A 16,464-nucleotide genomic window follows, 5' to 3' on the forward strand; every position below is an offset into this window, starting at 1 on the left:
TCAAACAAGGAAGTGTACTACTTACTGATTTTGTCAATTGAATACTCAGGATAGGCCTAAGTTTAAAATCCACAAAATAAGTATTCATCTTATAATGAGAGACAGCTCTGAGAAAATATCACTCCAAATTATGGTAGACTGCACAGAAAAGAACAAAGAATAACGGAGGGAGTGGGACATCTGCAGGCAAACAACATAGCATTTTAAAGAATAGGATGTTATCCTTAAACATTTTTTTGAAAAAATGGCACTTATTGACAGGGGAGAACATCTTAAAATGGATTTACTGGGCAATGTTGGTTCATTTTGCCATTAGAGGCAATTTAATAAACTATTACACACGTTTTTTGCCTCCTTGATCGTGTGTTATGGGGCAATCACCTCTACTTAAGTTGTTTTTGTACTTTACTGCAATAATTCTTACATTTTCCTATCAAAACATACTGGTTTTGTCCTGCTGTTGTTCTGCACCAACACATATTGTCCAGACCATGTGAACAAAACAGCTTTGAAGGGATGATCTGGTATGTTGCAGCACAGTTTTTGTGTCAGTGTTGCTCCGAGCCTCATCAATCCCCAACATCTGTCTCAGTTCACCATGGACAACCCCTTCACTTCCTCCCCCTCTCCTTTTTTCTCCCTACCTCCCTCTCTCTTTTGTCTCTCACCGTCACACATGAAAGCCTGCCTGACTCCTGCCTGTCAAAGGAACATCCTTCACTATGAAGAAGAGAGGAGAAATCTTCCTGATAAGAACACACAAACGCACACCCACCAGTTCCCACTGCATGGGCCAGAGTGGGTCATTGAAGGTGAGGGACTGGTCACTCTTCTTCTTCTCCTCCGGCTGCCTGTCAGTTGCTCTCCTCTGGGAACCTGTAAGCACACAGACCCATCATGTGTGGAGGTGTGTGTGTAGTTTCTTTTTTTTTCTTGTTTTGAACTCTGACTTCAGGAAGTCCCCGATCTCCAACCAATGGTGAAAGGCCTCCCAGATTCCCCTTCTCTCCAGTGAGGTGGAATACTGCCTGCAGATTAGCATATCATTATCATACCATTAGCATCTCATTGCCGCGCCACAGCTTGGCTCGCTGTCTGTCGATGTGCTATCGGCTCATCAAGGCCTGCACCTCTCCGTACACTACATGCACTCACTGCCACACACTCGTTCGCTCTCTCGCTTTCTTCACATTTTCACCCCTGCACAGCACTCCATCTCACTGCCATCCACACTTTTTCTGTTTTTCAATTGATGGATATGAATCAGTTTGTTTCATAACACACCGTATGTATTGCAGAATTAATTAAGATCACACTATTTGTTCTTGGGAAACCCCATTTCTGAAACGACTGGAATTAAACAATGCACACTCATGAGCATGACTATATTACAAGCATTAGTATGAATATGGGGGGTAATTAGTGTCAATATAGAGGGTAATGGTACATGTATTGATCCTAAATTATACCAATTGTGTGTAAGATGTTCTGTGGTTTACTACTCATTTCAATTTAATTCAAATAGCTTTATTAGCATGACCATGATAACATACAGTATTGCCAAAGCTCTGTACAACTGCAACATCCACACACAAATACAGCCTCTGTAACAAATAATTACAGACACAGTAGCCTACTGCACTTTTAGGTCTAGGTCTTTGTTTGTGTACAACATAAATTATAAAGTCCCAATCTATATCTCGTGCAAACACAGATTTCAAGCTGGTCATTGCAAATGAGAAATATTTTTTAGACAAATGATTTGGAAGCATTATGGTTTCAAGTTACAGTACAGTGAACCAGATCAAATAAAAAATGTGAATCAAATTCCCAAAAATGATTTTAATTTAGCAGCTTAATTATTGATTAAGACCGAGTACACTCATATATGTAAGGATCCACAAAGGTTTAAGACATATTCAAACATAGACCTAAGATACTACCAAACTCAGTACGATTAGGAAGAGCGACAAATAAATAAAATAATATCCAACAATAAGTGCTTTTAGATTTTGCTGGGATTAAGATGAGGATATCTAAACCAGTCTCAAGCTATGGAGCTAAAGCCATGGTAAATGTAGCTTAGCTTAGCATAGCATAAAGAGAGTAAAACAGGGAAAAACATCTATCAAGGCTGGGTCTAAAGGTAAAAATTAATCTGCCATCACCACCAAACACAATAAATACAGATCTAACTAAGAAGAAAATATTTGGTAATTGATGTGTTTAAAACATAATGAAGCATTACTGTTCATTTGTTTATTTTTCTTATCAAGAACTAGTAAGAATTCTCAAGTTAAATTACCATTTAATGTATTTCCTGCTGTAAAAAAAAAAACTACATTTCCTGTACCATTACACACATAGTCCAATACTAGTCTTACTAATTATACACTGTGATTTAAAAGAGCTAAGAGTACAAAAATAAGAATCTTCCACACTGCCAAGAAACTGTGTTTGGCTTGAAAACAGATTTTTTTAGAAAACTGGCACACAATATTGAACATTGGCAGCTTCAGACTAAAAATTCTAGTAGGAAACATTAGCCTTCAAAAGTTCAAAAAGGTCAAAACGTTCAAGTACACTCTCTCTTCCTCCTGTATGTGAATATACATCCACTACATCTTTGTTTTTTTCATTGCTCGTCTGTATATCATCTATCACAGGAGAGGTTGAGCAGCACCGTGAAGATTGGAACCGCAGCAGAACGTGAGCCAGTTCTTTCTTGTAATCACACATCCACACACACACACACACACACACACACACACACACACACACACACACACACACACACACACACACACACACACACACACACACACACACACACACACACACACACACACACACACACACATACAATGGGCTCAACATGCATGATGTTAATATTATTCAGACATTAAAAAGCTGCAGTTGGTAAAAACGATTTAATCGGAGATGTTCATCGTCTTAAAAGGTCAAATTGACCAAAGACATCTAGAAAAACATATGTGACACAACACACATAAAGAAAGCCAGATTTTAGATTTTAAGTATGTAGACTTTAGAAAGGATGAACATGTCGACTACTCAAAAATGTCTATTCAAACAATACAAACAATTCCTCCAACTTACTGTGAGCAAAAAGTTAACTTTTAGCTAGAAAGAAAAGGTCACTGGAAAGAAGTATGCTGCTCAGAACTTACTGTGAATGGTTCTGAGGTCCAGTTCTTTCACAGGGACCCGCTTGTCTCTGTAATGGCTGTGTTGCAGCTGAACCCAGTGAACCTGGAATCACAACAACAAGATATGCATTACTTTGAGGGAAATGTGTATTCACAATTGCTGACTTGATTCAATTGAGATGCCTTCAAATCCCTTTCAGCTATGTCTCCTGAAAATGATGAACCCCTACTAAATGTATTATCTCCTGGATTACTGTTAGACTTTTAAATACATGGTTGAAATGAAACCAAAGTATATGGTGAAGTTTAGTAGATCAACATGATGATTTGGTTTAACAGAATTGTATAAGTTATGTATGCAAGTTAAGGATGTAATATTGTGCATGTTTTTTTTATTTCATGCAGGACACTACCAGTGTTTTCCTCCCTAAATTCTTAATACATATTTGAAAAAAATGGAATGAGGGAAAACATACATTCAATATTTTTAATATAATTCAAATATAATTAATTATGCAGTTTTTTTATATATTGAAACTACATTTTTAGGATCACAAGCTGTCCCTAGCCAAGCTCCAACACAGTGTACATGAAAACGTGGGAGACCTCTAAGCGGTTGAAAAATCATAACAGAGCAGACCAGCTAACAAATCAGAGCAGACTGGGCTCTGGTTTCAGACAGAGGGTGAAAAGAGGTGCTGCAGCACAGGCAGTATGAGAAAAATAAAGAACTTTCTGAACATTAAAGCATGGAAGCATGTCACAGTAGAGGCAAAAATCAAATTTGAAGTAGAATGATAAAGGGTCCCTTTAAGTGTCCACCGCAAGTCCTAAAATCTAAAAATATTTCTGAAGTCTTACTTTAGCCTCGTCTGGCTTGTTTTCTAAGGATAAAACCAAAACAGTTAGAAGCACTAAAAAAGCAGACGAAACATTTTGTTCCTTTCTGTTTTATTCTCCTTTAAAAGAGGGAAAATCCAAAGCACAGGGAGAGTTGGGTACCTTCATGGAGGAGAGTAAAAGGTTTCCTCTTCATTAGTTCAAAGAGGACTCGCTCGCTCTCCCCTTTACAGTTCCATTGTCCTGGGTTAAAAGCAACGAAAACACCTACCCCCCACCTCCCTCACCTGCACCTCTGTCCTCCACAGCACACACACAATATCTTTCATAGGCCACTGCCTGTCGCTTTGATCTGATAAGAGGCTGGTCCTTGTGAAGGTGGGCGCACTAAATCAAACAACAGATCACGGACACACACACGCAGACACACACACACACACAAACACACACATATCAGTGGCCACTATTGTCCTCTTACACTTAAATCAGAGTGGAATAGGTTGAAAATAAATACTATTGAGAGGCGGCTGTGGTCTTTTATGTCCTAAAAGCCTGCTTGCTTTATTTCCCCTTCATGTCCTTCAATTAGACTCAATTAACAAGAGCTGGTCTAAACTGCCCAAGGAAGACGGGTGCAGGGTGGGGGGCCGAATGGTTGTTACAGCTTAGAACGCTTTGTGTGATATTATACACTGAATACCTCAGACAAGAAGTGATACTATATGTGATACGTGTTCGGTTCCACATTAGGCTGATCAAATTCATTTAAGATAAATGGCCTCAGTGTAACATTTTGTTTAGTTGACACCTTTCATGTGATGCGTTATTAACAAAAGGATAGTGTGTACTACATAACCTGGCATTTGTGAACACATTTTATTTCGATACCACTGTTCAAAAGTTTGGAATCGCTAGTAAAGGCTGCAGACAGCCAAAAGAAAAACGTAATTTCAAAACATTAAGAGCCCTACTGCACCATTGAGGGTCAATAACGATGGAGGGCCACTAAAGCCTTACTAGACATAGAAACTCAATATTGAAGTGTATTCAGGGGTATAAAGGACTACAGTGTGCTCTTCTGTCATGCAACACTTTAATTAAATAAATGGAATTTTCTTTGTTTGTTTCTCAATAAATTGAATGCAGCAAGAATTCAGCAAAAACTGACTTGTAAAAAACTAGAGTTTTTGTGCAAAGGTATTTCTATGGGATGTAACTGGGTCCTGCATACTGTATAGTGTACTGTATAGAAAGGAAAGTGTCAAGGTTAAGTTGTCTGGATGAGCTGTTCTTGAGAAAACAGAGCAGCGATACCGGAACAAATGCAATAAGAAAACAGAAAGGTTTGGGTACTGCACTGTCAGCATAAATACTTAACAACCTTACCTGAACTAAATATCTTTACATGCAATTTATGTAAATGTTCTTATGTTAGTTATTTCCCTACCTGTTTATAGGTACAAGAAGAAACATTTGTCAAAAATACATAAAAGATAATTAATGTATTAATGTATATCTCCCACGTGTGACCTGTGTATATGTTTTTATCTGACAACCACTGGAAGGACTTTTTCATAAACCATCATTAGAAAATGAAGCCCTCACCCCTTAATGAAGAAGCTAGTGACCTTTGCTAATTCAAGAAATGTGTATTTTCCTCTTCTGTCTGTCAGCTTGTTTGTGGAAAAAATAGTTTCCTAATGTTTACGAACATTTTTGAACGGGAGTAGCATGAACCAAGGAAGGTCCCATTCTATTTTGTAGCAAATCCCATTCACAGGGCAGACACACAAACTGTGTTTCACTTTTCATTAACAATACTAGGTTGGGCATTTGTGCTGCATTCATGCAATGCCGTGATAATCTGACTAGGTGTATTCATGTAAAAGCCTACTCAAGTCCGAACGAAGGAATAGATAACGAGTTCTTTGAACATTTTTAAAACGAATAAAAAGAAAACATCCTCTGTGTAGAGGCCATGTTATTGCCACATTACAACTTCATACTCATAAACACATCAAAGTAGGAAACAACCTCCCAACTAGAAATGGGAATATTTGAGGAGCATGTGAATTTACCACTGGCCCTGGCAGAGGTATAAGCTCTCCATGTGCTATTGACATATCATATGTTTGTAATTTTTCAAACAAAGACACGCAAATACATAACAAGGATGAGACTGTGTGTGTGTGTGTGTGTGTGTGTGTGTGTGTGTGTGTGTGTGTGTGTGTGTGTGTGTGTGTGTGTGTGTGTGTGTGTGTGTGTGTTTGTGTGTTCGCCCCAACTACCTTGTAAAACCCCTCCAGCCCCTCCTCTGGAGGAGCAGCCAGGACACGGTGATCAATACACATGATAGGGAGCTAATCGCTCTCTGTCAAACCAGACCCTGCCAGCTACTAATGGCACACACTCACTGGCGTGTGTGTGTGTGTGTGTGTGTGTGTGTGTGTGTGTATGTGTATGTGTGGGCGTGGGCCTTAATGGCAGATTGAGACTCTTTAGGGAGTGTTGCTCAAGGTTAGACTCAGGGGACGGAGGGCAATTGACCACACTGTCTGTGACACTGACCCCTCCACTGTCAGCGCATTCATCATCCAGCTGTGACAAATATGCAGCACACACACACCACACACATGCACACAGAGATAAAAAGTACAGATAAAGTCACACACTATACACAGTACAGTGAAAAATGTAATCCCTAGACAAAGCACATTTTGCAAACCGAATTTCTTTCAAAGACTGCCTTACACATGCAGCTTCAAATGTAAACAAAAAGCTTACATTACTCTCTTCAAAATAATAGCTTACTTAAAAAGAAAGAGATACTGGGTTGAGAGCTACGGTGGGCAACCTGTTCAAAAGTGTTACAACAGCCCAAGAAATTTTACCAACTCCACGAAATATGAAAAGCTGCAAAAACAAAATGCTGCAAAGAAGCTCAAAACAAATGCAAATTGTTTCCAGGTTAGACTAAAAAATGATGGACACAGCTGAGTCCTGTGTGCTTGTGACACTTGGGGATTTTAAATTTGGCCAACTGTAATTGTCAGTGGAAACGTACGTAAACTGTTTGTTTTATTGGCTTAATTTAACAATGTAATCCCTTGATTCCTCCCATGTTATTTCAGATACGCTTTAAGCTAGCTAGCTAACGTAGCTAACTTATTCATTTCAAATATACTGACAAAATATTGCAATTATGAAACTGATTAACTCTGCCAACAGTAGGCCAACTTTATAATTCCATAATGTCAACGAGCACTCCAGTCCCAGCTGTGTGCATCTTGTTTTTAGTGTCATGGTTCTCAGCGTCTTTGTCCTTATTTTCATTTGACCCTCCACATTTTTCATCAAGTTAGGGAATGTTTTCTTAATGCTGAGCATGTTGGGCCGTTGTTGCGCGTTTGCACCTGTCGGCCACCGTAGAGATCAGGTTAAAATATGTAAAAAATGTTGGTCTAAAATATTTGTAAAAATGGTTTTCCGCAGAGCACTTGCATGATGGATTGGCTGAGGTAGAACTGACAGAGGCAGACTGTGAGTGTGTGGAGAATGAGAAGAAAGACAGTAAGATGAAAGGAATAAAAGTGTGTGTTGCTTTCCATATAAAGAACATACTGTATGTGTGTGTGCACAAATATATCTCTCTAAAATAGAAGTGAATGATTGATGAAGGTGGTTAAAAACGGAGGAAAAACTGTTTGTTTGTGTGTGTGTGTGTGTGTGTGTGTGTGTGTGTGTGTGTGTGTGTGTGTGTGTGTGTGTGTGTGTGTGTGTGTGTGTGTGTGTGTGTGTGTGTGTACATAGTACTCCCATGTCTCTGTATGAATGAGTGGATACGGTGGATGGCAGGCAGCTGCAGCGGTGTGATACGAGCCGAGCTGCACAGATATCAGCGCTGACATTTTGGGCTTCGCTACCCACCCACGGCCCCCTGGGAAAGTGATGGCCATGGCAGCGGCAGTGGCCACATGCCCCCTCAACCTCCGCACCCTACCGCCTCCTTCTGCCTGTCACTCACAAAGCTGTGCCTCCTGGGGGTCTGTCAGCCCCAGCCTGGCTCGTTGGACCCACCATGCCACGCAGAAGTGAATGCACCACGTAACCAACCAGTACCCAGACACTGATGCACTGCTGATCCCTATCTGGAACCCCCCTCCCCCCTCCCCACTCCTCCACTCATACTCTTCATTCAATCTCTCATCTCTAACTGCCAAGCTGATAGCCCGGACTACAGAGAGTGAAAAGACAGAGGAGAGGGGTTGTGGGTGTGTTACTGCAGATTAGAAGATGAACGATGAAAACTACACAGAGGCACGTAAGAAAAATGTGTGAGCTCTACAGTAGTGAGGGTAGGGAGGGAGAAATTGCATTGAGAGAGAAAGATAAGAGGGAGATACACTTTGGCCCCGCCTCCAGCCTTCTTCCAGGGCACCTCTTGGCCTCTGCTGCCTCACACTCCCCCCGTCCCCCCTCTCCCCACCCACCCCTGGGCCTTCTGGTGTGCTGCTCACTCCATTGTGTCAGCCTTCAGAAGTGCTCAGTTTGAGTGGCAGGCCGTCACAGATCAGTTCCCTGCTAAAGCGGCCCGGCAGGCCGGGGTGACGGGCCAGGAAGGGATCTAAGTGGGGTTTATCAGCGCTTCTTAACGCCTCTCCGGCTCCCTGACACAAAAGAGAGAGGGTATTAAACATCTAAAGCAAACCAAAAAGCGTGAAAGCTCCTTATAGGGCCGCGGGATTGCGGATGTGACTGGAGTCTTTAAAAAAATTGCAACAAAAAAAAGAAAATAAGGAGAGAGAAAACCATACAAATGCTTCAGCAGAGAGAAAGCATCTAGGGAAAGAAGAAAATGCATTTGTTGTCCTGAATAGAAGTGTGAATGGAAGAATTATTGGGAGAGACTGAGGAAGATATCATTTAGTTTCATGTTAATATCCATATTAATATTATTGTGTGCTTCCTTATTTTGATGCTTCTGGAAAATTGTTTCATGAAACAGTCATGCAAATAAATCCATTTTGAATTGAATTAAACTGAATTGAGAGAGAATATGCATGAAACTATAGGATATAAGACTAAAATTAAACATTAAAAGAGAATGCCTTCAACAAATAAACCACATCTAGGCTATTCCGTGACAAGATCTGGACAATTCACACTTGATGAATTATTTTTAATGTCAGAAGGGTTAAAGAACACAAAAACCAGTTTCAAGACCTCTTGCTGTTTTACAGGTCAACAAAAAACACTCAAAATCAGGCATGTAGGTAAATAGCATATGCCTGCATTCAATGTGAGTATTTCTCACAACAGCCAGATTAAAATGGGCTTTTTCTACATGTTATTCAGTTATGAAAGAAACCGTGAGATGTTATGTAAAGCTCAAATCGTGACAGGAATAGGAAAGAATATCCAAGGCATTGGACAGACCATGGAGAATGGCCAAAACCATTGATAGTAAATGGAGAAAACGTGGAACTACAGAGACATTGCAAAGATCAGGCAACCTCCCAGGTTGATGAGCAGCAAAACAGGAGCTACTAACATTGAGGGAACTACAGGAATCTCTGGGAGGTACTGATGATTCCTTTCATGTAACCACCAGGGCAAGTCTGGATTACGCCAGAGGAGTCATCCAGCCACCAGAAACCATGTGGGAAAATGTATTCTCTTCTAAACCTTCAGCCATAATTTTGAAGCTGTTTGACATGTATCCAACCATCCCAGGAGCATCACACTTTCTGGGAAGCAGGGTGGAGGTAGCATCATACTTTGGAGCTGCTCTCTTCAGATATGTAAGGGATTCTTGTGAAGATGGACTGGATAATGATTTCCCCCAAAATATTAAGATATTTTGGCACAAAACCTGCTGGCCTCTGTCAGGAATCTGAAGATGAAGAGGAATAGGAAATTCCTAAATGAACCAAAGCACACATCCAAGTCGACCAAGGCATGGCTTCAAAGATATATAATCAAAGTGTTGGAACCCCATCCCATTGAAAACATGGGGAATGACCTAAAGAGAGCTTACACAGGAGATTCCCTTGCAATTTGAAGGATCTTCCACTTGTTAGCAGAGAAGAGTGGGATAAAGTTATAAAGTCTAGATGTGAAAAGCTAATAAGACGATAAACAGCTCAATTTTAAGATAGTTTACTTTGCTTTGTCATGACCTTTCCATCTAATACCAAGTTTAATGAACAATGTTGATCATTACGTGATTGAACAGAACAAGCTCAGCATTAAACCATGCTCCCAAACAAAGCACATCTAATAAGATATTTTAATAATAAAATCAGTAATAGCATTTTTTTTAAGCTAATTGGACATGGCAAGAAGCTAACTTTGCATTGGAACATAAACAAAGATGGAACAAATAGAATACAAATATTTGTAATCACGTCAAACATTTGGTACAGATCTGGCCGGTAATAAGCCAATGGAGAGGCTCCATTTTGACTTACAGTAATATCTTGATTAGTTGAGTAGCATGTACGTTTTCACTACACAGTAAAAAAGGTGAGAGAGTGTGTCCAAAATCCCTAATATGTCAACTAATGCATATATCTCAAAGATTATGTGTTGTTTTATTTTGATTACCTCTACCAGGGTTTTATGTTTTCAGTGTGTCCGTTTTGCAGCAGTTAGGAACTTTAACTGGGAGGAAGACTTTCATGAGCAAAGGAAGAACCCATTGAATGTAGGAGCGTAACCGACTCATGGTCGATAGATGCAATATTTTCCAGTTACCTCAACATTGCAGGATTTGGATCTCACGAAGGTCTGATAACCCTTCTATTTTTCTATCAAATATTATTCATTGTGGTAAGAAATTGTGCGTGCAAAAGTGGTTTTAGAATCTGTTTACGAATGTTTGCTCATTATAAGATTTGCCACAGCCTTACACTGATTGGTTTGAGGAGTTAACCTCTCAAAAAGACGTGGAATCACCTTTGGTTGGTTGTTTGGTTGGTTGGTTGGTTGGTTGGTTGGTTGGTTGGCTTAAAACCACCCTGACTGCTCCGGTGGTAGCAACAATAACACTCAGTTGCAGTTAGACTAACTAGACATATTTTAAGACAAAGAAAAAGAAGTCAGACGACCAGGACAAACTGTGCACAGTGGTTTTCAGAATGTGTGTGTTAAGTGTGTAGTACACCAGCAGGGACCGGGGAGTGTATGTCAGGAGCTGGCAGGGGGTTAGTATTGGAGACCTTTTTTAAAAGGTCAGTGTACAGTTCAGTCAGAGACATGTCTGTGAGTTTGAGAACGAAACGGCAAGAGGTCTGATAGTTAGGACAGTTAGCAAGAGGGTAAACAAGGGGAGTTGGAGCCTGAAGTAAACAAAGTACAGGTAGGGAGATAGAAGGAAGCAATTGGATGTTATTATCTCACATTTGAGACGCAATATTACCGGTGTGGTCCCTGTGTGTGTATATTCCTGTATGCTTGTATGTTGATCATGTTGAGGGCAGGTCTTGCTTTGTATTTGTTTAAGTCATGAATGTGACGTGTTGATGCTGAATGTAGCGTGTTGTCTCCTAACATGTTTGCGTGGAGCTGTATTTTCCAGAGCCTTGCTAATTATGTCATTAGCAGGGCGATTAATACAACAGCTGATTGTTGCTTTGCTGACAGAGGGCTGCTGACGACCGGGATTACATGGTGGCAAAACCTCCCCCCTCCCCTGAGAAACCTGTGGACCTACACTGTGTGTGTGTGTGTGTGTGTGTGTGTGTGTCTGTGTGTGTGTGTGTGTGTGTGTGTGTGTGTGTGTGTGTGTGTGTGTGTGTGTGTGTGTGTGTGTGTGTGTGTGTGTGTGTGTGTGTGTGTGTGTGCGTGCGTGTGTGTGCGTGCGTGCATGCGTGTGTGTGATTATAGTACAGCTCTTTACATGTGAGAGCCTCAGAGACCCATTCCACTGGACTGCTTCCACTCAGCCAGTGTTTGATTGCTCTGAATTATGAAGTGTTTTTTATTATTCCTTTGTTATGGAACAACATTAATCATGTTCATGAGTTCAACTGAACTATTTCACTTTCATGAAGAATTGAAAAAGAACATCAACTGAGATGTAACAGGAAATGTTTGGATATTTCACAATGAATCCTCATTTGTTGGCAATAGTTTGACAATATTATTTTGGTGTTGATATATTGTTGCATTATATTAAGCACAATAAATACACACTTTTGTACACTATTATCGCATGGTACGTTACTGTATATTACATAGAAAAATACAAACATAACATGCAATAATTGAATAAATCTGTTTAAATAAACATAGATCTTATTTGAGAGAAAGGGTTACATACTTAACAACATAATCTTCATAGAACACTATATCTTTATCCAGCAGTGTTTTTGTTATAAGACTATGTGTTCATGAATGCTTGAAACTTAATGAAATGACAGCTGAGCAACATCATCTGCAATTATTGGAATCTCCAGAAAAGGCGACTAATTGTGGGACAAAATCTTGCAAAAAAGATACACATATCTTTTACTTAAGCAAGCAGATGTCATAACAAAGCAGTAACATGTTACTTTGGGCAGTGTATTTACAGTACTTCTGTTCCAGTTGCCATGTAAAAATCTAAAACAAGATGTCAAGTTTGTGCCAGGCTGTTGGTCGGAAAACCTTCTGTGAAGCCGGCTTTGACCAAAGTGAGGACAAGATGGAGGTATATTCATATATTCTGACGCTCTCTAGAGCATGTTACCTTGACATCCATCCTCTTGAGGTGGCAGATTAATGAAAAGATGTAGATTACTTTGTGATGTTTAGAAGAGAAGGTTTCTGACCTTTTATGATGAGGATGCAATATTTACGTCTTATATACTTTTCTGGAGATCTAACAGGATTTTGCCAATTTGGAATTTTAATCAAGTTTATTTGGAACTTTTGTCAGACTGCTCCACTAACGCATATAAAACACAGTCTTAGTAGCTTTTGCTGCACAATGATGCACTGGGTACTAATTCTTTAAGGTTAACAAATAAAATTAACTCAAATATTAGCACATTGTACATATGATACTACGATTGGTATTTTCTGTCTCATCGTTATGACTTACTAAACCTTGCATGCTTTATTAATTATTACGCACCGTAATATAACCTTCCTGCCATGAAATGCACAGCGCGCTGCGGAGTGGAAGGCAGCATGCAGCTCCGTACAGACAGCAGCTTGGCCAGAGGTGGGCGGGTGGAGTACAGCTCCGGCTTTGGCAGCAGGCCAGCAGCTGTAGCCAACACACTGTAATTGTGTTTGGCAACACATAACCCCCCATAAATACACCTCACATACACATATGACAATATTGACTGTTTTCAACCTAAAAATACTATAAGCAGCAGATCATAATAGTCTGGTTGTTTAAAGGAATAAGGCATTATTTTAGCAAATAAAAAGGTTTCCTTTCAATGTTATTGATAGAGATGTTTTCTTGCCTCAATGCTAAATGATGAACTGCCTGCTAAGGAGGCGATGTCTAAGTATGCAATTGTTCATTATCCCAAAACATTATTTGCGCAATCCATTCAATTTAAGACTCATTACGGTATATGGGACATTCAAGGCGCATAAATTCATTTTTACCTAAAGTTACGATTGTAGAAAAGTAATTAAAGTTACAGTTGAATAAAATCATGAACCATACATGGAGTCACTGGAGATTGTGAATAAATTACTTTAATTAATCACACGCGCACTGATTCAGATGATCACTCTGAATCAGAAAGTTGGGAATCTTCTCTCTCTTTAACTCTGTCCATAGCTTTCTTCTGCTTGTGTGTTTTCATGCATGAGTGTCTTTGGTTTACTGCTGCCTTGTGTTTATAGAGTGTGTGCCACTGGAGGGGGCAGTGTGTTGTGGAAGGGCCAGAGGTCTGGTGCACCCCGGAGAACGACCAGGGCCAAAATCTGCATCCCCCCATCCTCCCTCACCCCGTGCTGTCATGGGATGTCTCCGTGGGTGACGGTTTCCCTGGCAACAAAAGCCCTTTGAGGAGGCTGCATTGTGCGCTCCGAAGGGTGATGCAGAACGGCTTGTTGAAGGTGGCACTGGGGGTTGGGGGGGGGCATAAAGTGATATTGGATGGAACAGGCACACGAGCAAGGTAAACAACTTTCAGCCATTACTCACCACATGGCTGTTCCCTTTTTTTTGTTGCATCCTTGTCGCTAATCAACACTACACCCTGATTAAAACAGCAACGGCAGCCAAATGAACTCCATTTGCATATACATGCTGTGTGAAATCAGAACCGATGCCAGAGTGTGAATTCACCTTGACGTGGCCGTGTTGAATGTATCAAACAGTCACGTCTAAGTAGCTGAACGCTCTGATTCGCTGTAGTTACAAATCCATTTCCCGCTGTGTTACAGAGACAGTGCAAGTAAGGCCAAAACAACCTCAGAGTGGCTTGATCCCCCTCTCTAAATCGACTGATGAGTATTCAGAGTTTATTTAATACAACAGGTAAAATACTCACCCCTACTGCAGTGGAAAGTGTGTTCTCAAGGGCGGCTCTGTCAGGGCGCCCCCTGCTGTCTTTCAGGGTGTAAACATCCTCCAGGCTGCCAACCTGTCAGTGTACAGATTAAACACTTATTTTTGGAGAAACAAGCAAAAGGTTCAGAAACTACGCTAATAAAAAAAACACAAATGTGGCAAAAAGAAGAAACCTTTTACCAACTTGACAAGTCCTGCGCAGTATTTAGAAAACATTCACCAACCAGATGAAACATGTGCAAATCGCTGCTTTACAAAACGCAGCAATTATTGGAATTCTAAAGTATAAAGTTAGGTTTTTTTTCTAAATGTTGCGCAAGTGTCAAGGTGATGGAGATGTTTCTTAATTTGAACGTGTTTTTGCAAATTGTTTTGTACCTTTTCAGCGCTTTTGTACATGTTTGCCACCATATTTTCAGGTCAATGAAACAGAATACAGAACACAAAATGGTGCTTGGTTGAGGTTTTTTAATTAAGAATATTTCTAAATTTGTGTACCCTCCAGAACTCAGATTTGGAAGGCAAATGATGCAAGGAAAATCAAACAGTTTTCATCATTGCAGAGACCAATCGGGTCAAAACACATAACGTTCTCCTGCCTTAATCAACCACATGACCCTTTGCACAACTTGATATCAGCATATCCCCTCCGGCCATCTGTCTTGTGTGGGTTTTCTGCAAGAAGGTGGGCCGAAATCAAATAGCACACAGTTTATCTAACCTTATCCTGGGCTTTTCATTTCCAAGCCTTATAAACTCAAATCGTATTGACCGCCTGGGAGAGTTAGAACTAACTAAGTGAAATCTACTCGCCGGCAATTGTGTGTGTGTGTGTGTTCATGTGCGTGTGTGTGTGGCTTGCTGATTATATCTCCCTTCACATTCATTCTCTCCATTCTCTGTCCCTGAGGTGCATCAGGGCTGAGACTGCAGAGTAAATTGTCCCAAATTGAGTTCCTTCTTGCCGGCAGCTACAGGCCACATCCCGACCAACCGTTTAGAGGGAGACAGAGAGAAAGAGAGAAAGAGGGAGAGAAAACAATCACGGCACACATCACTCGCTTGAAAATGTTCTCTCTAATTCCTCTCTTTGCCTTTCTCTTCGGCCCTGTCTCTCCCTCTTTCTGCTGATTTCCCTGCTGCCTCTCTTTCTTCTCCCGGCACATTATTCTTCTGCTTCTCTCTCTTTATATCACTCCCTTGTCTTTGTCTGCCGAGATAGGTACACATCAGTCTTTCCTCGCTCAGCTTGTTTTTTTCCTTCTTTTGATGATTCCCAGCCCTCCTGCTTGTTCCTCCATTCTTCTTCCAGCCTTTCCACCCTCAACTTCTGTTCTCCCTCACCCCCACCCACAGTATTTCTCTTCATGTCCTTCTCTCACCCCTGGTTTCTATCACCTCCTTTTTGCTCTCTCATCCCACCCTCCATGGCTGGCTGTACCCAGTGACACAGTACCCATCAGCGCAGAGATCCTGGGTGGAAGAGTCTCGCTCTGACAATAATCACACAGTAAGTTTATAATGCTGGCAGCCCAGCTGAGCCGAGCTCAACTGAACACACGCGACTCCCCAGACGCCGGCACACTCCATTTAACTCAGCAGGGGAGCGGCGCGCTGACTGGGGAAGGGATGAAGGCTGTGACAGGGAAGGGGATGTGGATGCCGTTGGGTTTTTTGGGGGGCTGGTGACGGGGCAGTGACTGGAGAAAGATATGGAAATGGGATGAGGAAGGATGACTGGAGCTGAAACCAGTGCTGCAGGACTTCTGGGTTTGGAAGATGTACATGTCACCATCTGTGCAAGGAAGGAACTCCTCTCTCTGCAAAGTCCATTCCACTGTATCTCTTTTCATAGCTTTTATGTTGTTTATTTGTCGACTGAGAAGGGTTATAACTTCTCTTGAACTGGAAAACTTAGGTTTGGACCTTTGA

At 40.9% G+C, this 16,464-nt stretch overlaps 1 protein-coding gene across 1 annotated transcript in view; it reads right to left on the bottom strand.

The window, feature by feature from the left end:
• The window catches only part of LOC134862067 (furin-like protease kpc-1), a 181,542-nt gene that overhangs the window by 144,296 nt on the left and 20,782 nt on the right, over window positions 1–16,464 (bottom strand). Inside the window, exons 3-5 of the mRNA XM_063879750.1 lie at window positions 14,513–14,605; window positions 3,189–3,270; window positions 776–876 (exon numbers count right to left, since the gene is read on the bottom strand). Coding sequence (XP_063735820.1) covers window positions 776–876; window positions 3,189–3,270; window positions 14,513–14,605 — 276 coding nt within the window. The remainder of the gene's footprint in view (window positions 1–775; window positions 877–3,188; window positions 3,271–14,512; window positions 14,606–16,464) is intronic.

This window comes from Eleginops maclovinus, chromosome 3 (assembly GCF_036324505.1).
Source record: "Eleginops maclovinus isolate JMC-PN-2008 ecotype Puerto Natales chromosome 3, JC_Emac_rtc_rv5, whole genome shotgun sequence".
NCBI lineage: Eukaryota > Metazoa > Chordata > Actinopteri > Perciformes > Eleginopidae > Eleginops > Eleginops maclovinus.